The sequence below is a fragment of the Magnolia sinica genome, chromosome 15 (genome assembly GCF_029962835.1).
Source record: "Magnolia sinica isolate HGM2019 chromosome 15, MsV1, whole genome shotgun sequence".
Lineage (NCBI taxonomy): Eukaryota > Viridiplantae > Streptophyta > Magnoliopsida > Magnoliales > Magnoliaceae > Magnolia > Magnolia sinica.
In genome coordinates this window covers 64,973,064-64,996,828 of record NC_080587.1, presented here as the reverse complement: position 1 = coordinate 64,996,828, position 23,765 = coordinate 64,973,064, and the positions used below count along the sequence as shown (strand labels likewise).

The 23,765-nt window shown below is 42.2% G+C and overlaps 1 protein-coding gene across 1 annotated transcript; it reads right to left on the bottom strand.

Annotated features, from left to right (window-relative positions):
* Positions 1-17,083: 17,083 nt before the first annotated feature.
* LOC131228203 (SKP1-like protein 11) lies at positions 17,084-17,930 on the bottom strand. The gene has a single exon (XM_058224082.1). The coding sequence runs from the start codon at positions 17,899-17,901 to the stop codon at positions 17,422-17,424; it is 480 nt and encodes a 159-aa protein (XP_058080065.1). The 5' UTR covers positions 17,902-17,930; the 3' UTR covers positions 17,084-17,421.
* Positions 17,931-23,765: the final 5,835 nt, after the last annotated feature.

Sequence of the window (23,765 nt, the reverse complement as noted above, 5' to 3'; positions counted from 1 at the left end):
GGGTCTATTACACTCTACACCAAGTTGCTGCCCCTATCCGAGTGCACAACTGGGTAAGTGGAAGAGACCTCACTATCTCACTATCCGCCTACCAATATTGGGACCGGCTCGTCGATAGTGGACCCATTCCTCAAGCTGGTCAAACTCAATCTAGATATTACCCCCTCACTCAGGGGGGTAAAGTCACACCCCTTCCCAACCGACCACGATATAGTGGGAGACGCTGCCTACTGGTATATGACCCTCATGCGCCTATATATATCTACACAGTCTAGACGTTGGGGCGTCCTCTGGTATAAAGAGGGTTTAAGGATTTTCTCCCAGGGCCATCTATGGCAGCCCGATGCTAGAACCAAATATTTTCAATTTCCCATCTGGCCATCCACGATATGTCTGTGGAGGCCATGACCCTGATGTTACTAGGGCGTATAGTGGTATATCAAAAATACAAGATGCATGAATCACATAGTCCAATCATGCATCAATCCTACACATACCGTGCGTAGATGTGGGGCAACTCTGCCTATTAGGGAGTCCCATAAACAACCTGCCTTATGACATATGCAATGGTCAACCACATCTCATAACAAACAAGCAGATGATGCGTATGGGCATGTATCATGATGCTATGCTGTCACATACTTATAATCGGTATCAATAACTGGCACCGATAATCAACATCGATAACAAACATGTAGATGATGCGTATGTATCATGATGCTATGCTGTCACATACTGTCTCATAATCGGTATTGACAACTGGCACCGATAATCAGCCTCGATAATCAGAATCAGCCTCAACAATCAGAATCGGTAATCGGCCTAACAAAGGGCCTAAGGGAAGGTCACAATGTGGACATTTAACCATCATTGCCCATCAATGTGGACATTTAACTATCATTGCTTCTAAGGAGTGGCTCACATAGAGCCAAATATATCGTGGGCCCCTGACCTCACACAAGAGCCTAATACACATCACTATGGGCCGCATACATATCACAATGGGCCGCATACACATCACAATGGGCATCGGTACATGGGCCATAAAATACATCAAGGTGGGCTTCATAGATGGGCCACAAAATACATCAAGGTGGGCCTCACAGATGGGCCACAAGTATATCAAAGTGGGCCTCTCAAATGGGTTACAAAATACATCAAAGTGGGCCTGACGGATGAGCCACAAAATATATCAAAGTGGGCCTGACGAATGGGCCACAAAATACATGAAGGTGGGCCTCACAGATGGGCCACAAGTATATCAAAGTGGGCCTCTCGAATGGGCCACAAAATACATCAAAGTGGGCCTCTCAGATGGGTCACAAAATACATCAAGATGGGCCTCATGGATGGGCCGCACTAATGGGCCTAATATCCACTACAAAGGGCCTCATGTGAGAGTTTGGATTACACCAGGAATCATTTTAATAGTTGCAGGTGTACAATATGTATCACTGTACACTATCATTCTATGGGGCACATGGCTCACTAATGATGATCAGCACTGTCCAAAGACTGTCTATGTAAATCAGTACTATCCAAACATTGGACATGTAAATCAGCACCGTCCAAACATTGTCTAGCACCATCCAGCACAATCTGGACGGTGTGGATGAAATAAATACATCATGACAGTCCCATGTTGGCAAAATAGATGGACGACTCAGGTAAAACACATGTAAGGTGGGTCCACAATGGACGGATGGTTTTGATACAACACATACATCGTGGTGGGGCCAAATAACGTGCTGACGTCGAACAACAGCGAGCCCCACCATCTCCAAACGGAAAGACGGTTTGGACAAAATAAATACATCTAGGTGGGTCCCCCATGGGGCCCACCACTCACGTGCATATACATATATGTATATCACATATAATACAATATTATATTATATTTTATACATTTATTTTTTTTAAAAAATGTCCAGCGTCCAGGGCTTTCCCAATCTGGACGGACGGTGAGGATTTAAGACATACATCAAGGTGAGTTCCACACACATGGCAGGTGAGTGCCACATGTGCATCACAGCGAGCCCCACATAAATGGACGGTCTGGATCATCACTGGCCCCACGTGTGGGTGCCACACATATATTCCAGCAGGCCCCACCGTCCAGCCCATCTGGACAGCAAGGATAAAACATATAGATCATGAGGGGCCCCCCAAAAGTTGTTGACGCTACACAGCAGCTGCAGCTGTGGATGGACGGTGTGGATAGAATAGGTACATCACGGTAGGCCCCTACATAGCACCGTCCAGCAATGGACGGTGCAAATACAGATACATCACGGTGGGTGGATCTCCACCGTCTAGTTCTGCTGGATGGTGCAGATATAGTAAATACAACATGGTGGGTCCACATCAGTGTGGATGGTGTGGATCACAAACCCATCATGGAAGGTACCCACCGTCCAGTAGATGTTGGACAACTGGGATATAAAATACATTAAGGTGGGGTCCACACACCACGTCTAGGGATTGAATTTTTTGGATTTGCTGATCAGGTGGGCCACATCAATACCATCCGAAAAGGAAAGAAAGAGAGAGAGAGATCGGGTGGAGGAGGGGCCCCGCCACTATAGGCCCCTCTATACAAAGCATACACCAAGATGGGTCCCACCATATGTGGGCCCTTAAATCACAAAAAAATAAAATAAAGATCACCCACTGTCGATCTCCTCTTCCTTCTTCCGCCAACACGATCTAGAGCTCCAAGAGGTGGATTTTAATGATTAAGATGGACTTAAGATGGTGGGATTAGGTGGTAGGAAGGTGGGCCACACCAAGCTCTCTCATGGAGGTTGGGAAATTTGGGTTGCTTGGGAGAATGAGAGAGATGAGAGATGAGAGATGTGAGTGATGGGTGAGTGATGGATGTACTTGATAGGGGATGGGTTGTAAGAGAGAGAGTTGACTTTGGGATTGCTTGGGGATGGGGTGTGAGGTGATGTGCACTTGACATGAGATGTGATTGATATGATTGATTTGAAAGCTCTCTCTTAGGTTTTGCAACTGCATGGTCACTAGGGTACAAGTATCAGGTATTGCGGGCCCACATCTCCTGACCTGGATATCGCCTCGGCGCGCGAGACGTGGTGTTGAAACTGCGACAACGGCATGGTCGCTAGGGTACAAGTCTCGGGTCGAGCCGACTCTAGAATACGGGATACAACTCAAGATCATGAACAACTATTATTTACGTGTCGTGTGTCACCGGAATTCAATCGGGAGGACTGTGGAAGCCTACAGAACGGTACGAGCTAGGATACGAGTGTCACATCTTAGGAACAACTTAAGTTAGACTCACCCATTGACTATCAGATATAGAGTATATGATACCCACATCCAATAGTTTAAGAACCTTAACCTTAACCACTTCCTTTATGTTTGGATTTAGTATATATTGTGATTGTCGAGAGGTCTTCGCATTATCCTCGAGATAAATGGGGTGAGTACAAATCGAAGGGTTAATTCCTTTGAGGTCCGCAATCGTCCATTCAAGGGCTCCTTAATGCTCAATGAGAGTATATATGAGCATACTCTCCTGTTCGTGCTCAAGGTGGGAGGAAATTACCACCGGATATATCTCATCTTGACCTAAATAAATATATTTCAAATCAGAGGGTAAAGATTTTAGATCAAGCTTCGGTGCCTTGAGGCTAGACGGTAGAGGTACTACTTCGGTTTGGGGGCAATTCTTCAAATTGTGGCCTCCACCGGTTAACTTCAAGTACTGACGCAGTATCAAGCATGGTACACATCTCCCAAATCATGTCATCATCAAAATCATGGGTGTGGTCCAGGCATGTCTCTAGAGGGTCAGAGGATAAGGTCAAAGGTGTTCTATCTTCTACGAAAGAATCGATCATGTTAATGTCGTGGAAATAGTCATCATCCTATAACCGTCTGCCCGTTTGAAAATAATGTTTAACTCCAATGTCATATTCTCGAAGGACATATTAATGACTCCATTCCTGCAATTAATGATTGCGTTTGAAGTGGCAAGGAATGGGCGACTAAGAATGACAACAACCTGAGTGCTCATGTAACTGATGGGTTCGGTATTTAGGAAGATAAAATCTATTGGGTAGTAGAATATGTCAACCTGGACCAACACATCCTCAATTATCCGTCTCGGTACATGAACAGAATGATCAACAAGTTGTAATGTGGTTAGGGTGAGTTTTAATTCACCCAACCCTAACTGTTTGTACATCAAGTAGGGAATCAGATTTATGCTCGCTCCTAAATCAAGAAGTGCATGCTCAATTCAATAGTTCCCAATTACACAAGCAATGGTTGAGCTACCAGGATCTTTAAATTTCTGTAGCACATTTTGCTTTAGGATGGCACTCACTTTCTCAGTTAAGAAGACTTTCTTTTGAATATTTTGTTGTCTTTTGGTTATACACAAGTCTTTTAGGAATTTGGCATATGAAGGTATTTATTTTACAGCATCAAGTAGAGGAATATTGACCTTCACTTGTTTCAACGCCTCTAGAATATCCTAAGAGTTAGAGAGAGGTTTTGGTGCAACCAACCGTTGGGTAAATGGAGCAACTAACTTGCCTTGATGTTTCGGTTCTAATTCTTATGAAACAATGCTACGTCTATCATTGTTGTCCTCTTCTGGGTCCTTAGGCTTTTCAGCCCTTACCGGAATAGATTTGTCAATTATCTTTCCATTCCTAAGAGTGGTGATAGACTTAGCTTGCTCCATTTGATTTGAAGAGCTTGGATCACTTATTTCGTATTATGATTTAGGATTGGGGAAAGGTTGGGCTGGAAGAATCCTTTTTTCCCCAATTGAATTTTTTGTCTCACACCCTTGTATGACCTTTCAAATGTCTTGAAGGGTTTGCAGTATTCCCTGAGTGATAAGCTCTTGATTTTGAATATGTTTTAGAATCGGATCCTCTTGAGGTTTCACTTGATTTGAAATTTGATTAAAGAAACCTTGAGGAGTAGCGTTTGTCCATTCCTCCAACTGAGATTTGGATGATTTTTCCAACTAGGATTGTATGTATTGGAGGCAGGTCCATTGAAAGGTCTTTGGTGATTGTTCACGGCATTGGATTGCTCATTCAACACCTCTTGAAAGGCAGGTATTGTTGGACAATTTTCAGTTGTGTGAACGTTGCAAGCACAAATACCGCAAACAATTTCCTTATCCTTATCCTTCTTTAATTCCATAGCCTCGAGTTTCCTGGTGAGATAAGCTATTTTAGCATTGATATCATAGTCCTCTTTCAGGAGATACATTCCACCCCTCTCCTTGGATTGAGTCGGCCTAGACATGGTGCTTGGTTTTGGGTATGTGTCCCATGATTGTGCATTTTCAGCAAGTCTATCTAAGTACTCCCACACATCATCGACATTTTTATTCATGAATTCCCCATTGCACATTGTCTCGACCAATTGGCGCATAGAAGATGTCAGACCATCATAAAAGAAGTGCGTAATGTGCACATTTCAAATCCGTGTTGTGGGCATGAACTGACAGGATCCTTGAACCGCTCCTAAAATTTGAATAATGTTTCATCTTCCTTTTGGGCGAAGTTCATGGTTGACTTTCTAGGGGCGTTTGTTTTATGAAGTGGAAAAAATTTCTTTATGAACTCCCTTATCATGTCATTCCATGTGCTAATAGATCGAGGACGTCGTGAATGCAACTACGTCTTAGCTTTCTCTTTCAAAGAAAAGGGAAAGAGTTTCAGCCTGACCATGTCATCAGACACGTTAGGAAAGTATAAAGTGGCTATGATCTCATCAAACTCTTTCAGGTGTAAGTATGGATCTTCTGACTCAAGCCCATAAAATTTACGAAGGGGTTGGATCACCCCTGGCTTGATATCCATGTGTCTCATATTCTCTGGAAAAATCATGCATAAGGGCATACTCACCCCCACCGGTTGTAAATAATCTCGTAAAGTACGAGGCGGGGGTGCTTAATGCACCTCATTCTCATCCTAGATGTCTTCCACCCTAGGTTGGGGTAGAAGAGGTTGGTTTGCAGCCATCACTTCAATTAACTATAAGGATCTCGAGCGTCGTCTAATCCTGCGATGGATAGTTAACCCCTCAACCAATCCTCAATCAGTCAAGAGACGTCAAGTGTTGTTACGGACCCACTTGGGCATGAAACACTCGCAACCCTCAATATTAGATTCTAACCTAAATCTAACAAGGACGAAAAGAATATAAATTCAGAAAGAAAGAGAAAAGTTGAAAAGAAGTTGCCAATTTGGAAGTTCCTAATCAAGATCCTGTAAAACAAAACAAAACAAGTCAATTTTTAAAAATAGAAAGTAAACTAGTTTCTAAAAAAGAAAATTTTCTAAAAACCGAAAATAGGAAGTTTTTAAAAATAAATTAGGAAAGTTCTAACCCTAAAAATAGAAAAGAAATTAGTTTCTAAAAATAAAAGAAAATGTAGAATTAGAAATTTCTAAAAGTAGAAAATAAAACCCTAATCCTAAAAATAGAAAAATAGAGAAATTAGAAGGAGATTGCCAATTTAGAAAGTCTATATCAAAATCCTATAAAACAGGAAAGTTAGGTTAGTTTCTAAAAATCAACAGAAAAACCTAAACCTAGAATTAAAAACTAGAAAAACCCTAATCTTAACCTAATTCTAAAACTAGTTAATCTAAGAAAAACGTAACTATCCGTCCCTGGCAATGGCGGCAAAAACTTGTTCACAATCCCAAGTGTAGGGTCGCAATGTAGTAATAATCTCGGTAAGACCAAGGTCGAATCCACAGGGACTGAACCTTGTACGTAATTTGAAAGTAACTAGAACTAGAACTAGAAGAAGATGTAATCTAAATCAGAAAATTTTAAGGGAATAATGGTGGAATCTTAAACTAAAACTTATAAAATTCAAAGGTGGGAAACTAGGGTTTCCAAGGATCCACATGTAGAGATCAGGGATATATATGCTTGATTCATGAACACAACTGGAATTAGAGTCCCATCTTCATCCAGTTTGGGGATATAACATTAAAAATCAAATCTGAACTTCCTTTGATCTAGTTTTCAAGAGATGAGAGGTATGAGAATTAGACTTGATTCCATCACAAAACCATGCCCATGAGACAAAGTAAACAATAGAATTTAACCAATCCACATCCAATCTGAGAGAGTTATAAATGTAGGGGAGGATTCCATCATCCAACTATGTCCATGAGACAATGTAAATAATAGGGTTCCTACGACCATAACCTCTATACAAGCATAAAAATATTTAAAGCTATCGTAGATCCATTGTAATTCAAGTCACAACAAACCATTAGAAACTATGAATATTCCATATAATCAAACTATAATCAAAGAGAGTTCATAAAACATGAATCAAAGTCGTAGAAAACACCCCATCACGCTACAAGCTTCACCTCTTAGCCCTATCTAAGAGGTTTAGCCTGACATGATCATGCTAAAACTCTTAAAGGAAGGATGTAAACAAAACCAGGAACAAAGAGGAAGGAAGGAAAGAGGAATGCGCTAGCCATCCATGTTCACTCTCTCTCTCTCTCTCCCTTCTCCTTACTCCACGTGAAAACTCCCAAGATGAATCCTCAAGCTCTCTCTCTTCTCTCCTTTTATAGGCAGCAAGGGGTGGTGGAGGTTGTTGGAGTCGTGCATAAGAGAAGGTCGGCCGGGAGTGAGGTGTTTACGCAGCAACACAGTCTGCGCAGCGAAAATGCAAACCGACCTGCGTTGGCTCGATTTTTCAGCTAGAAGAGCACCAAAGAATCCAGTTTTTCTCCATGGCCAGGGTCGTTTTTGGCTTGGGATTCATTTTAATGGTTCAGATCATCGAACGAATCAAGGACGGTGGGCCACAACTCCCTGCAATGTTCGATTTTCCCGGACGTGTGTAAGTTATGAATTTTCCTGCGCTGAGATGCTTGGTGGGCCCTACAGTGATGTTTTTGGAGAAATCAACCCCGCTTATTGGATTCCTGACGAAATTTTGATCGAAAAGGAGTGGTTTTGGTCGAGTTTTGGTGGGGCCCATTGTATCAAATCAACATGCCGTTTATCCTGCGTTTGAGGGCGATTTGCGTATGTACACGTGCATGGGACCAAAAGGCTACCATTACTAGGGTCGTGGCCACCCTCCGGAGCGAATGGACGGTCCCGATCATCCATCTGGACAATTATGGTGACCCACTTCAAGTCCCCGTCGATCTCCGTGTGCTCCCTAGACGTTAGGCTGATAAGGGTCGGGTCTGCCCGACTTTGAACGGGCTGGCTAGACCAGTGGGTGCAGGAGTGCACCGCTTGTGCACTCGCGCGTCCCCTATGGGGTCCACTGTGATGTTTATGAGAAATCTTCTCCGTTCATCCATTTTTCCATCCATTTTAAGAGGTTGAGACCAAAATTGAAGCATATCCAGATATCAGATGGCCCCAAATCAGAGATTTAGTGGCTGATTTGTCCGTTGAGCCACTTTCACTAGGATCTAATGACTGAATTTCGATGTGTATGGTTAATTTAGGGTCCTCAGGCCATATATAAAGTTTCGAGCCAAACGGTTAGTGGGAACCCTGTGATCTTGCATTTAGGATGACTTTCAAGCCTCTTGGACTTCAATTCCTTGATTTTCTCGAATATTTGCCATGTAATTTCTTCGATCTCGGTCCCTTAAGATCCTTCCCTTACCTTGGTGATTTCTGAGCATTAAATCCATGCTTTTAGTACCCTTTTTCAGTCCTAGCTCTTAAATTCACTTTGCAATAAAAACATGATTAAAATATGACGTTAAGCATTATCATGTACATAAAATTAGGTACTAACTGGGGTCTAATATGTAATATCTGACCCTCAACAGGGATCGAGGCAAATCCTGAGAAAATTAAGGCTCTACTCGACATGTAGTCTTCAAAGACGATCAAAGATATACAAAGGCTAACCGGAAGAATAGACGCACTCAACCGCTTCGTGTCTCGAGGTACAGATAAATGTCTCTCCTTCTTCAAATAGTTGAAAGGGAGACAAATAGTAAACTGGACCGAAGAATGTGAGACAACCTTTCAACAACTTAAAACATACCTCAGATCGCCACCATTGCTCTCCAAGCCCGAGCCAGGAGAGTCACTACTGTTGTATCTAGCTGTATCCGATGTAGCAATCAGCTCGGCACTAATTCAGGAGCATGAGGGAAAACAATTCCTGATTTACTATGTCAGTAAAGCCCTTGTTCCTTCAGAAACGAGATATCCAACCTTGGAAAAAGTGGCCCTAGCTTTGGTTACTTCTTCCTGACGTCTACGACCATATTTCCAAGCCCATTCAATCATTGTCTTGACTGATCAGCCATTATGATAAGTCTTACAAAAACCCGAGGCCTTGGGCCGCCTAACCAAATGGGTGATCGAATTAAGTGAATTCGACATTATATATCAACCACGAGCCGCGATTAAAGGTCAGGCAGTGGCCGACTTCATCGTCGAGGTCATGCAATCGCCCGAGGAAGGTCCGATCAATGACCGACCTAACCTTGACTTCCTAGGTTGGAGCTCGTTCCAGAGAGTTCGGTAAGCCAATAAGTCAATAAATCATCTAACTCCCAAATTACGCTCGACCCACCTAGGTAGATGTTGTATGTTGATGACTGCTCCAACTCTAAGGCAAGCAGGGCAAGGGTAATCCTAGAGACTCTTGACCATACATGCATGCAATATGCCTTGAGATTTGGATTCCAAGCTCCAACAACACAGCAGAATATGAAGCTTTTCTCGTCGGACTAAAACTGTCAGCTAACATACGGGCTCGGCATCTCGACGTCTTTAGTGACTCACAACTGGTCGTCAATCAAATAGCTGACGTTTACTAAGCTAAAAAAGAACGTATGAAGGCCTACCTCAAAAAAGCCAGAGAATTGATCAACAGTTTCCAACATTGCAGCATCATCCTAATCCCATGAGCTGAGAATTCCAAAGCCGATATGTTAGTGAAACTCGCTACAGCATATGAGGATGAAATTCCAAGATCTATCCCCATTGAATTCTTAGCTAAACCGAGTATCGATGAAGCAGAGATTCCAACTGTTCTCCTGATTAGCTCAGAACCAACATGGATGAACCCAATCATCCGTTACCTCAAAACCGACGAATAACCTGGGGACCGAACGGAAGCACGATGAATGAAGATTAAAGCTGCCCGATATACCATGCTCTACGGCATACCCTATATGAAAGGGTTTTACCTTCCTTACTTAAGATGCATCTGACCAGAAGAAGCCAATTATGTCATGAAAGAGATCCATGAAGGGATCTACGGAAACCACTTTAAAGGATGATCGTTAGCCCATAAGGTCATCCGGTAGGGTTACTATTGGCAAACCATTTAGCATGATGCATAGAAGCTCGTCCAGAGATGTGACAATGTCAAGGGTTTGCCAATATCACTCGGCAGCCACCGGAAGAACTCACCCCTATGGTCGGCCCCTGGTCATTTGCTCAGTGGAGAATTAACATCATTGGACCTTTCCCTATGGGAAAAGGTCAGACCAAGTTCGCTGCTGTAGTTGTAGATTACTTCACCAAGTGGGTAGAGGCAGAACCATTGGTAAAGATAACCGAGTAAAAGATCACAGATTTTGTTTAAAAGAATATTATTTGTTGCTTTGGGATCCCTCGGACTATCGTATCTGACAATGGGAAACAATTTGATAACAAGCAGTACCAGGAGATGTGCAAGAACCTCGGGATTCACAACGTTTACTCCTCACCACGTCATCCCCAAGCAAACGGGCAAGTTGAGGTAGTCAATAAGATCATCAACATCACATTCGAACCAATCTCGAAAATGCCAAAGGAGCTTGGGCCGAGGAACTTCCCAAAGTCCTATGGGCTTACTGAACTACCGCCCGAACAGCTACTGGAGAAACCCCTTTCTCCGTAGTGTATGAAGCAGAGGCGGTCACTCTCATGGAAATCGACTACCTATGGCTAGAACAGCCTCGTTTCTCCGTAGCGTGTGAGCTTATGTTCCTCAATCTCGACCTTTTGGAAGAACGAAGGGAGTAAACTCGGCTGCAAACCACTGTCTGCCAACAACAAGTGTTGCGGTTCTATAATGCTTGGGTCAAGGTCAGAAGGTTTCGAGTAAGAGATCTAGTTATCCAAAAAATACTTCAGAACACCAAAGAAGTAGGAATGGGGACCTTAGGCTTGAACTGGGAAGGGCCCTATGTGATTTCGAGGACCATCAGACCCGACACGTACCTACTAGAAGATCTGATCGGCCAACTACTCCATCATCCATGAAACGCTGAGCATTTAAAGATCTACTTCTCTTGAATTGGTCGGTGTGGTAATTGTCACGTCGTAATTTGTTTCAAAATAAAAAGTTCATTTGCATGATCAATGTTCAACATAGTACATATCTTCAGACGATCTCTATCCGATCTAAATTCGATCTATGTTCGAGCTAGATCCGGACTATATCGCTGATATGGACTTTAATGAAAAATTTCGATTGACATCTGATGGTGTAGCTCGTCTTATAGTGGAAAAAGGAAATGGAAACAGATCTTCAAAAGGAGACATTTTCATTGATAATTCAAAATTGTATGAGTACATCAGTTTTACATCAACTATAATTCGAAAGTGGTATATCGGACTATCCACGGAATTTAGAAAAAGAAAAATATACGAAGGAGATGGCGTTTGGTGTGCTTGAAGTGCTTGAAGCCAGAGCACTTGGTGTGCTTGAAGTGCTTAAAGCTAAAAAAGAGAACAGAATAAAGGAAATACTTCTCTACAAAATTAACTTCAAGACTCGGGGACTTCCTCAGGAGCTGCTTCATCGCCCGACCCATCAGAGCCCGACTCTAACTCGTCAAAGGCGGAGAGATCAAGCTCAGGAAAGGTCTCCTTCATCACCTTTGTACACTCGGGATAGCCTCAATGAAAGAGATAATCTCTCTCGTCTAGGAATTTCTAGGACAACCAGAATTCCTTCACAGCATCCCTTTGTGTGATAGCAATGGCAGCTTTGGTCTCCGTCTTCAACCTCTCTAGCTTGGCACTCGTATCGACGAGCTTAGCATGACATTCGTCATGCAACGCCTTGGCCTCCCATAACTGTGCAGCCATCTCAGCCCTCACGGCAGAAGACGCTTAGAGAGCCGCCTTTGGCGCCCTTAACTCGGCTTCAACAACTAAAGCTTGAGTCTCAACTTCCTCTGCCTGATTATGCACCTGATCAAATTCGGTGCACGCTTTTAATACGTACGAAGCGAACTACAAAAAAGAAAGGAGTCAGGATGAACAATCAGAAAAATAAAGCAACCTAATGTCTGATAGTATTCTTACCTCAAGAGGGTTGTCGTCACACGTGCAAGGGTCAGATCCATAGGAGCATCGAACAAGCCAACGAACTCCCCCTCAATGCTGTGGTGATCTGCCCATGGGAGGATCCCCTCCACAGTCTGACGGAGGCTCCCTTACCCCTCCTCGGCTTCTTCCCTTCCTGAGGACTGAGCCCCAACGGGAAGCTCTAAAGCTTCTTGAGCCTCGGTGAGAGCTACCTCCAGGCCCTCGTTCATGACCTCCACGATGGTCAGGCAAGAGGGACCGACTCTCCCCTTGCCCTTAGATGAGGTTTTCTGTTTCTTCCTCTTTGGCGCTGGCAAATCATCCTGGGGAGGTGCCCGGACTTTAGAGGGGGGCCGGATGAAGGGCTGAGCTTCAACCATCTCTGTGTCAAGACATAGAACAGTGCGTCAGTATGTTAAAAAAAAATTTCCTAGCAAAATTCGAAGTTTGAAGGTTTAGTCGAAGGTCTTACCCAAGGTCGCACCTGTCAGAGTTGTATTTAAGCCTAGCAAAAGAAGTTGCTCTAGTTAGAGAAGTAATCTTCAATATCTTCTCTCCTAGCTTAGGGCCGACAAGTCCCTAATCCGAGCTATCGGTCCGCTGTCGAGCAACGGTAGGTGTTTGGGAATAGCTGCAGAAGAAGACTTGTAAACAAGATCAAACAACAGTAAAGGCCGACCGACAGAAGTTAAAATGACTAAGATTGAATTGGCTTGGAAAAAGCTTGGGGAACGAGAGGCTAGGTCGATCCTGGTTCGGCCATCTCCCAACACCCAGATGCCCAGAACCACTTATCCCTCCAGTGTTTATTGGAAGATGAATGGTCGGTTATTAAAGCCTCGCCAGTATTTCACCATGCAGAGAAGTAATACCAGCCGGGCTGGAGGGTGTTCGCTTTTACCTGATACAAGTGGAGGAACTCGTCCACTGTTTGCTCGAGCTGGTCTAATTCTGCCCATAAGACTGCACAACTGAACAACTCCCTCCACCCATTTGGAGTCATCTGCCCCAAGGCTAACCGGCCTGAGGTGAGCTAGTAGACACCTGATTATCCCATGAAGTGAGAGTCGCAGGCCGCATTGAAGCACGACCTCGAAGATCGCCACAACCCTGTCTGGAGGTCAATTCAACAGTTTGTCTAACGAAGGGAGTCGAAGAATAATAGACTCGGGAGCATGATATCCGAGCCTGATTTGGGTCAACTCATCCACAGACATAGTCGAAGGCACTGGCCTCCACGGGTCCTCTTTACCCTCAGGCTCTCCCGGTTCACCCTCATTGGGTAGCTCGCGCGCCTCAACGACCTGCTCAGTTTCCTGAGACGCATCCATTGCCCGAACTCCAGGCGTTGTCCCACGTTCAGGAGACAGATTCAGTGCCCCAGCAGTGGGCGCCGGTCTCTGCGCAGGAGATTGTTCCAGTGCTCTCTTCGACGAAGAATACCAGAAAGAGGCATCCGCTATCACCACCAACGGTGAAGGTGGGTTTGACATTACTTTAAGGTGACTGCTCGCCACACTTTCGTCACCGAAAACCCCCTCTCATAAGCTTAAGGAGCTAGACATGATGTTTGTTAATGGAAAAAGGAAACGAGGGGGAAATGAGGATCACCAGAGCACGAATTAATAGAATCTTGAACAGATTGCAGCAAGAACAGTCGCCAGAAATCGCATAGAGAAGCCAGAAGATGAAATGGGGAAGAAGATGGAATGCAAATGGGAAAGACCTAAGGGTTAAGGCTTCCCTTATATAGCAGTGCCACATGCCATCTATCTGAAACATCCATCAATGTTGTATCGTACGATGCCTCTTCGGCTGCCCCGAATGGACACGTGCCTTGACCCCATGCACCACTCGATTTCGATATCGAGTATAACGCCACGGGTTGCCCTCTTGTTGATTCGCCATTGAAACGACAGCTTGATAACTCACGTGACCTCAATTGAAGAGCCGGCACGTCATGATCTCTAGCTAGAATACTTTGACTTCTACGCTGGCCGCCATACCTGGCATTTATGACAGTTCGTCTCGACCTAGTCCATATATCCTAATCTAGTCCTGACCAAACTTGCTTCCTAAACATCCGCAAATCGCTTTGAAAAGCAAGGGGGTTCACTGTTGGGGAGAAACCTACAAGTCTATAAATCGACTTATGGAATGGATCAACTCTACTAAACCGGCTTGGGCCCATAAAGCGCTAAGCCTAAGTGAGGCCTCCACGTCCAAAGACAAAGTAACCTCCAAGGGGGGTGATGTAGCTTTAAGGACATTCAAAGAGCCCACACACGAGCCCTTTCAAGTGGCTATATGTGCCGACCTAACCCACAGGTCTGCTATAGATCGGCCATAGATTGGCCACAAGTCGATTATGGATCGATCATAGATAAGCTACAAGTCGATTATATGGATTAACCATAGATAGGCCACAAGTCGATTACGGATCGACCATAGGTCAGCCACAAGTCGATTACGGATCGACTATAGGTTGGCCACAAGTCGGTTATAGATCGACAATGCTCCCAATTAGCTTACATGTAGTAAAGGATGATTCGTTGATCAGGTCAAGACCCGCCTTAGATTCCGACCTAAGACTAATCTAAAGATTCAGGGAATTCCCCAACGTCCTAAAAGATCTCTCTTATCCTCAAGGGATAATATCGGATCCCGATGATCTCGGAAACCGATCATCTCGCGAAAATCTTGGATTACGCCAAAATATTAGGGAAGAGTCCTCTCAAAATGGTATTCTGGTTCTCCTATAAATATAGGAATACCTCCCGCCATCCAAGGTACGTTCACTGAAAAATCCTAAATACTCGACTGGTATCTCTTTTCTGGAGATCCTACCCTACTCTATAAGACATCGATCCTAACTTAGGCATCAGAGAGTCCCCTGTATTAGCTAGGGCCTCTTTTGTCCTTCTTTACACTTGTGCAAGTCCAGGAAAAGTCTATACAAAGGGTCTACCGGAAAACTGCATCAACAATATATATATATATATATATATATATATATATATATATATATATATATATATATATATATATAAAGTGAACTCGATTTTAACCGAGTCAAATTCGAGTCAAGTTTTAAGCAGAGTCAAACTCAGTGTGGGACGAATTTGACTCAAATTTTTTTTTGAACTAAAAAAATGAGCTCAAACTCAACTCAAAACTTGGCTCGAGCTTTTGCGAGTCGAGTTGAACGAATTAACCGAGTTAAGTCGTGTACAACTCTAGCTACAAGAGATCAATGCCCTTAAATTTATGTCCTCCATGCTCTGGTTTACACTCCAGATTGTATCTAATCTGAACCATTCATTACAGCCTTAACGCCTTATAACGAACACCTTTGACTCTTGAATTTGGATATTAGCAATTAATAGAACTTTTCCTAATTCGTCTTTAGTTCATCTTTAGCAATTGTAAGAAATTACTTTTTCAAATTTCCAAATTCGTCTTCATCCACAGTCAGCCGTTCAACAGATCTTAGAATAGGATCCAGAATAAAACGGTTTAGATAATATAAGATCTAATAAGTGAGTGAAGGAGTGAAACAAAATCTTATCAAAACTTGAACCCGGTTAACTTGCTCGACTCGACTCGAAAAAGCTTGATTCGACTCAGTTAAAAACTGAGTTCAAGCTGGCTTGAAAAGCTCGCTCGAGGATAAAAACACATACATCATGGTGCGGTCCAGAGAGCATCGTCCACTACCTACTGCTACTGGCTACCGACAGCTTCAGCAGGAAATCCGCAACCCTTTATGATTGGGTTGGATGGGAGGGCATGTAAAGATCACGGTAGGCACCAGCAAGATCTTTATTTATTTATTCTATTTTTATTTTTTTAAACACGCGCACACACACACGCCCACACGCTCACGCCGTAGTGGAATTTCACCACCAATGGATATTCGAACCCTTGACCGGGTGTTGAAACTCCTGAGAGTCTACCACCCGAGCAAGAGTAAGGATCCCACTAGCAAGATATCAGTTGTGATCTGTCATACAAACGGTTTGGATCATTGTCATATGACCCAAATTCAAAGGCTGGAGTCCCAACGTAATCTTATTGCGGTGCGTTGAATGACCACTGCTTTCCGGTGGTGTGGTCCACCTGATATTTATATCTACCTCATTCTTGGGTTTTATGCCGCAAAATAATGATACAAAATAGATGAACGGCGTAGATAACCACGTCACTAGTTCGGGCCGATCTCTCTGGAACACATGGCAGGGAGCGCGTGCAACAAAAAGCAGTGTGATGCCCACCATGATATGTGTGTGAAATCCACTCCGTCCATCTTTTGTATGAGATCGTGTTAGGGCATGATATAAAAATCAGGCTTATCCACTTCCAACATGAACGGTCACCGTGACTTTTGTGTAATCAATGGTTTGAAATATTCAATCCGATAGTTCTTTTGGAAATCCCCATCAAATAAACGGTTTTTATCCCTAAAAGGAAGCCCAAATCCAACCGTTAGAGTCCCGACGTATCTTATTCGAATTTGAACCATAGCTTACAGCTCTAATCCTATTAGATCCACTTTTTTCTCCACCAATGTGAACCATAGCTGTACTTCTATCTTAACCATCTATTTAGAGGCCACTGATGGATGGTCCATGATCTTACAATCTGGATTCTTTTAGGAGCTATGATGGCACGGGTCTCATAAGATAAAAGCTATGGATGACCGAATCACAGGCCCCACTTGTACTAGACTCAAGAGCCAAGTGCACCCAAGTGTATTGTAGAAAACAATTCAAGACAAATACCAACTACAAAAAATTACAAAACCCTAACCCTAAATATTAAAAAAATCCAAATTAATTAAAATAAGAAAAATAATAACGGTTAATAACCACCAAAAACGAAGAAACTCATATCAGATGCATGCTTTTCACAACGAAATAGTATAAATTTGCAGTATTTTTGTTACCAAAAGCAAAAATAGAAAAAATGAATCTATCTATCAATTAATCAATCAACCAACTACAATCTACTCTACTATTTTCTTTTTCTTTTTTTCTTATCTTTTTAACTGTATAATCTAATATCATTAAAAATAAAAAATAAAAAATCCTATTCAACGGTCCATTCGTTCTCCTCACGGAACTTAGCTTCCTCCTCCGGAGTAAAATCATTCTCAATATTGAAGACCTTGCGTACCACCTCAGGGGTCATATAATTAATGTGGTCGGCCATGTACTGGCAAGTGAGGTCCAGCAGACCATTGATGTCCAGGTAATTAGCGGCCAGGACGAGGTCGAAAACGAGGTTGATGTCCATGCCGCTCAGGAACTCCCTATCCCAGCCTTTCAAATCGTTATTGTCTTTCTGTCGTCCTCTGCCTTTGGCGTGTTTGTTGCAATACTCTATCACCTTGAAGAGAACTCTGGCCGTTACGGTAGGTAGCGGTATAACGTCGTTGGCGCAGTTTTCTTCCACCATGTAGCTGATTATTTGCGATTGGGATGCGATCGTTGACTGTTCGACGTCGAACACTTCTCCGTCGGAGGTTCTAAGAGTCACCTTCTTCGTGGAAGAGGATTCTTCACCCATTCTTTTCTCTCTTTTTCTTTCTATTTCTCTCAAAGGATTTCTCTCAAAGGATTTCTATTCCTGTCATTCCTGTTGCCCTGTATTTATATTTGTTTTTGGCTTTCTCGTATCGGATTGCGTAGCGCAGCACTGCACATAGCACCGAAATCAGATTGCGTACTGAGTTACTCAAGTACGCTTTTATCGTACGGATTAAACTCAGTTGGGCCCACCGTGAATGTATGCGGTTTATCCAATCCGTCCATACGTTGTTTCATCTAATTTTAGACGTTGATCCAAAAATTGAAGCATATCCAATGCTCAATTGGACCATACCACAGGAAACAGTAAGAATAATGATTTTGACCGTTGAAACCTTTCTAGTGCCTAAAGTGATATTTATTTGTCATCCAACTTCTTCATAGGATCACAAAGATTGGATGAAGTGAAAACAATAATATCAGCTTGATACAAAACTTCTGTAGCCTCCCAGAAATTTTCAACGGTAGACACCCAATTCACACCATGTCCTGTGGTGTGGTCCACTTGATTTTTGGATATACTTTATTTTCTGGGATTAGGACCTGAAGTTAACTGTTAAAATGGATGGAATCACGATGGCTCCCACAGAGTTTACTCCGTACGTAATCTGCTTCCATAGTACCAACGTTGGAAATCGGATTGCGTAACGAGCTACTCAGCACGCTCGTCGTACTGAGTAAACTCTGTTAGGCCCACCTTGAATGTGTGTGGTTAATCCACACCATCCATTCATTTTTCCAGCTCATTTAAGGGGTTTAGATCAAAATTGAAGCATATACAATGCTCAAGTGAATAATACCACAGGAAACAGCTGGGAATAATGATCTTCAAGGTTGAAATGAGCCAGATCTAATACTCAAGTGGGCCGAAAATGTGAGGATTGAATGTCCACAGTTGAAATATTCTTGGGGCCATAGAAGTTTTGAATCAGGTTATTTTTTGTGTTTTCAGTTCATCTCATTAGGAATGACGTTACGAACAGTATAGATGGCATGTAAACACCAATCTTGACCCAGGAAAGTTTTAACGGTAAGAATCTCCTTACCCTCCTTTTCCTTTAGTGCGGCCCACTTGAGTCTTGTATACTACTCATTTTTTGTTTAAAGTCCTAAAATGATCTCACAAAATGGATATACGGGTTAGATTTCGTACAAAATCCACAGTGGGCCCACATGAGTTTCCAGCGCAGGAACTTCCTACCGAAGGCCTTGGCAGGAAATCGGCGTCCGTCATTTGGTGGGTTGACGTCACCAAGTTCTATGCCCCACCGTGACGTATGTGTTATATCCACACCGTCAATTTATGACATGGCCCCAAAAATGCAGATTAGAGATCAAGTGGACCACACCACAAAATGCAGTTGGGATTGAACGCCTAGCATCGAAAACTTTTTGGAGGCACTGAAGTTTTGGATCAAGCTAATATTTGTGTTTTCACAGGTCATCATAATCTTATGAACAAGTTGGATGGAAAATCAACATCATGATGAGGCCACGAAGGTTTGAATGAGCATTGCCGTGGTCTGTTTAGGCGTTTATCTGCCTTATTTTTTAAATCATGCAGATCCCTCTAAATGAATTTACAGTGTAGATAAAACGGAAACGGATTGGCTACTCCCCCGACACCAGCCAATGGCTGGTGGTCGGTGCTCCGTGGGCCCCACCATGATGTATGTGTTTCATCCATGCCGTCCATCTATTTTTACAGATCATTTTACGGTATGAGACAAAAAATGAGGTATATCCCAGTCTTAAGTGGACCACGAAACAGTGTTGAATGAGCGTGGACCATTAAGAAACATTTTGGGGTCATAAAAGTTTTGGATCAAGCTGATTTTTGTTGTTTCCCTTCATCTGGGACTGTATGAACTAATCAACCTATTGGATGTCAAATAAACAGTACAGTGGGCCTCAGGAGGATTTTAATGATGGATATCCAATCACTATTGTTTTCATGTGGTGTGGTCCACATGAGATTTATATACCTCCAATTTTTGGGATAAACCATAAAATGATTTGTAAAAATGGATGAACAGAAAGGATGAAACACATCCATCATGGTGGGGCCCACAGAGTACCGATCACCAGCCACGGGGCTGGTGTCAGGGGGAGTAGCCAATCCGCTTCCGATATAACGGAACATGGTGACTACAACGCACCATAGAGATCGATGGTGTGTGGCACACCACGCAGTATGCTTCCATGTGTATCTATTCCAGAAGTTTTGAGCTCACACGCGTGTGCAGTAGTGCTCAAGTACATGCCACACATGTGCAACATGTCAAATAGGTACGATATCTAATCCATCCATCAGGTTGATCCGACCTTCTGCATTTTTTTTCTAAAATAGATGTGGTCAAATCATCGTGTGGGCCCACCTGAACGTTGAATCACCATATTTTTGGGCCCCCGTCTAAAAAAGTGGTGGCGCACCTGATGGAGGGGGTAGATTTTATCTGAATGTAGTCGTTATTTTCCGTCCACCTAAGTTAAAGGCACGCCCCCGTGTGCATATGAATCATGTGTGTTTTTGTTTCCCAACAGGAGCCCTGCGACGCGGATTTACTGCGAAAGCCTTCCGCGGGAACTTCCTGCGCTGGAAAGTTAGGTGGGGCCCACCGTGATGTTTGTCAGGAATCCACTCCGTCCATCCGTTTTGAGAGATCATTTTAAGAAATTAGACCAAAAGCGAGAAGGATCCAAGGCTCAAGTGGGTCGTACTAAACGAAAAGGTCAGTAGGAAAATTCCTACCGTTGAAACCTCCCTAGGTTCGACAGTGATGTTTACATGCCATCCATACTGTTAATAACGTCATTCCTAATGGGATTAACTGAAAACACAAATATTAGCATGATTCGAAACTTATGTGGCTCCACGAATATTTCAACTGTTGACGTTCAAATATCACGTTTTATGCCCACTTGAGAATTGGATTCGGATTATTTTTGGCCTCGATGTCCAATAATGAAATCAAAAAACGGATATACAGGAAAGATTTCTCACAAACATGACAGTGGTTCCCACCTGCGTTCCCAGCTTGCGGAAGGCTTCGGCAGGATATCCACATCCAAGTTACGGTAGGGCTCACCTTGATGTTTGTATTATGTATCCACTCTATCCGTTTTATCCGATTATTTTAGGACATGATTACAATAATTAAACAGATCTAATTATCAATTAAACCATAATATAAGAAACAGTGGTGATTGACCATTAATGAGCAACAAAAGTTTTGGATCAAGCTGGTATTTCTTTTTTAGCTTCATCCATGAATACGTGATCTTATCAATCTAGATTGGATGGTAAATAAACACTACAAAACATTAAGTTTCTCCCTAAGAAGTTTTTAATGGTAGGACGGTCAGTCACCAATGTTTCTTATAATATGGTCCACATGATATTTTGAAATGCATAAATTTTGGAATAATACCCTAAAATGATGATCTGAAAAAACATATAGGCAGAGTGGATACATAATAGATATACCTATGGTAGCCCCACGGTAAGGGCTGCAATATCCTGGGTGAGGCCGGGGTCTCACCTAATCCTGGGTGGATCCAAGGCCCAGCATTTCAGTCTAAAAGATGAGTCTGGGGTGGGCCCTATGGTAACCCTACGGTAACAGCCGCAATATCCTGGGTGAGGCCGGGGTCTTGCCTAATCCTGGGTGGATCCAAGGCCCAGCATTTCAGTCTAACACGATGATAACGAACTAAAAGATGAGTCCTTCCATAAGGAGTTTGAGCATAGGCCAAACATCTCTGTTTACCATGATTAAGGAAAAACTAGGACTAATAAATCCATGTTAACTCGGTAATCTTAACCCTGTTTGGTTGCCACTTTAAAATGATTTCATTTCATTATAGTTAATCATAATTATGTATTAGGGTACGTTTGATTGTATCGAATATCATGAAATTTCATGATATCCCATGATTAATTACTCCAATTTATTGTGAAAATCATGAAATTTGGTGCAACCAAAAGCACTAGATATCATAGTTTATATAAGTTATTAAGGTGATTGCCAAAATTTCTAATACATAATTACTATTAACTAATAATTAATGAGATGAATATTGTTTAAGTGGCAACCAAACAGGGCTCATGAGTCATGAGCTTATATGCATGTAGTGGAATTGAGTATGTTGATGTTGAAATAAGGTCAAAGTCTAAATTGGTTGTGCTATAAGTTATGATCCACCAAGAAGATAACATCCAGCCTTTTATGTTTGCATGTTTGTGCAATGTCTAACCCGTCCAATAGGTTAAACTCATCATGAGGATCAACTTGTACAAAGATTAGCCACATCCGATCTTCTAATTGGCCACACTATTCGCTATGTATATCGGTTGCTTAAAAAACTCTATGGTGTGGCCCACATGATGAGTATATGAAGTTGATATTTGCATTGGGAGATCCTCATGGTAGAGCTGTACACGAGTCGAGCTTGGCCTAGTTTGGCTCGACTCAGCCAGCAAGATACCCTAACTCGAACTTAGCTCGGCTCAGTCCTCAAGTCTAGATTGCTAGCTCAGCTCGACTCAATTAGCAACTCGGGCTAGTTCGAGCCGAGTTCGAGTTTGAGTTTTTGAGCTGAGTTCGAGTTTGAGTTCAATATATTAAGTTTCATTCGAGTTTGATGTCGAACAAAACAATAAAATATATAAAATGCATAAATTACAATTATAATCCATTATAACTACGTTGTTCACAAATTATAACTAATAACCTCCATATGAGGAGTTCTTTCTTATTCCTGACACATAATTATAAGCTCCTGCATCGTCGTCCGATCCATTTGAACTAATATCTAATTTTTCATATACATCTTGGTTCACCTCTTCAGAATCAAAAGGTGAAGAGATGTTTCGTTCATGCTCTTTTATAATTTGAACTAGATTTTTTAAACTTTCTTTAAGTAAAGATTTGTACGTATTACCTAACGAATTATAAAATTCACTGAGACGGGCGAGGAACTTGAATTTGTTACTATTCTTCCTTTTCTTGCTCATGTTCGATCCTGTTTCAACATTATGTTGTCTTGGAGGATATCGCTGATATCTAGAAACCTCTTCTCTACTACATTTTAAGGCGAATTATTCTTCCTCTAAAGCTCTTAATATGATTTCCTCGTCTGCTTCTTTTGTAGAAATTATCCGTGTACTAGATCCAGAAGGTTTGGATAGAGGAAGGTTTCCTATTCGAATCTAAAAAGGCCTGAAAATGAATTTAGATATCCTTTTGGGCATTAGGGCACGGTTTTGCATTACCGCCTTGACATGACAAGTGTAATCAAAGTTGATTAGTATTGTTCACAAACTTTGGCCCATACGAACCACACACAATCTTTGTTCTTCCAGACTTTGGTGGTGATTCGACTAGGGAAGCATAGTCCCAAATGTTGGTCGATGGGTCAGATGACGACATATCTACATTCAATTTTTTATAAAAAAAAAAATTCAAACTATTGATGATTTATTAGAGCTGTACACGAAAATTAAGATATTGAGGATTTATAAAGATAAATAAAAAGTAGAAATGAATAATTTGAACTTGATATAAGAGCAAAATAAAAGCAATATGAATATATAAAATAATTAAGTAAATAAAAGCAATATAAATATATAAAATAAAAGCAATATGATAAACAATAATGAGTAAATAAATGTCAAACACTCACATTACACTAGTTTCAAGTTTCAAGTTAAGTAATATTACATAGCATTTAAGTTTTAATAAAAAAAGGAAAACAATTGATAATCGCATTCATGTAGTTGTCGTTATAGGTAGAGTCTCATCATGAATCTCGATCTCTTCCTCTTCCTCTTCCTCATCTGAC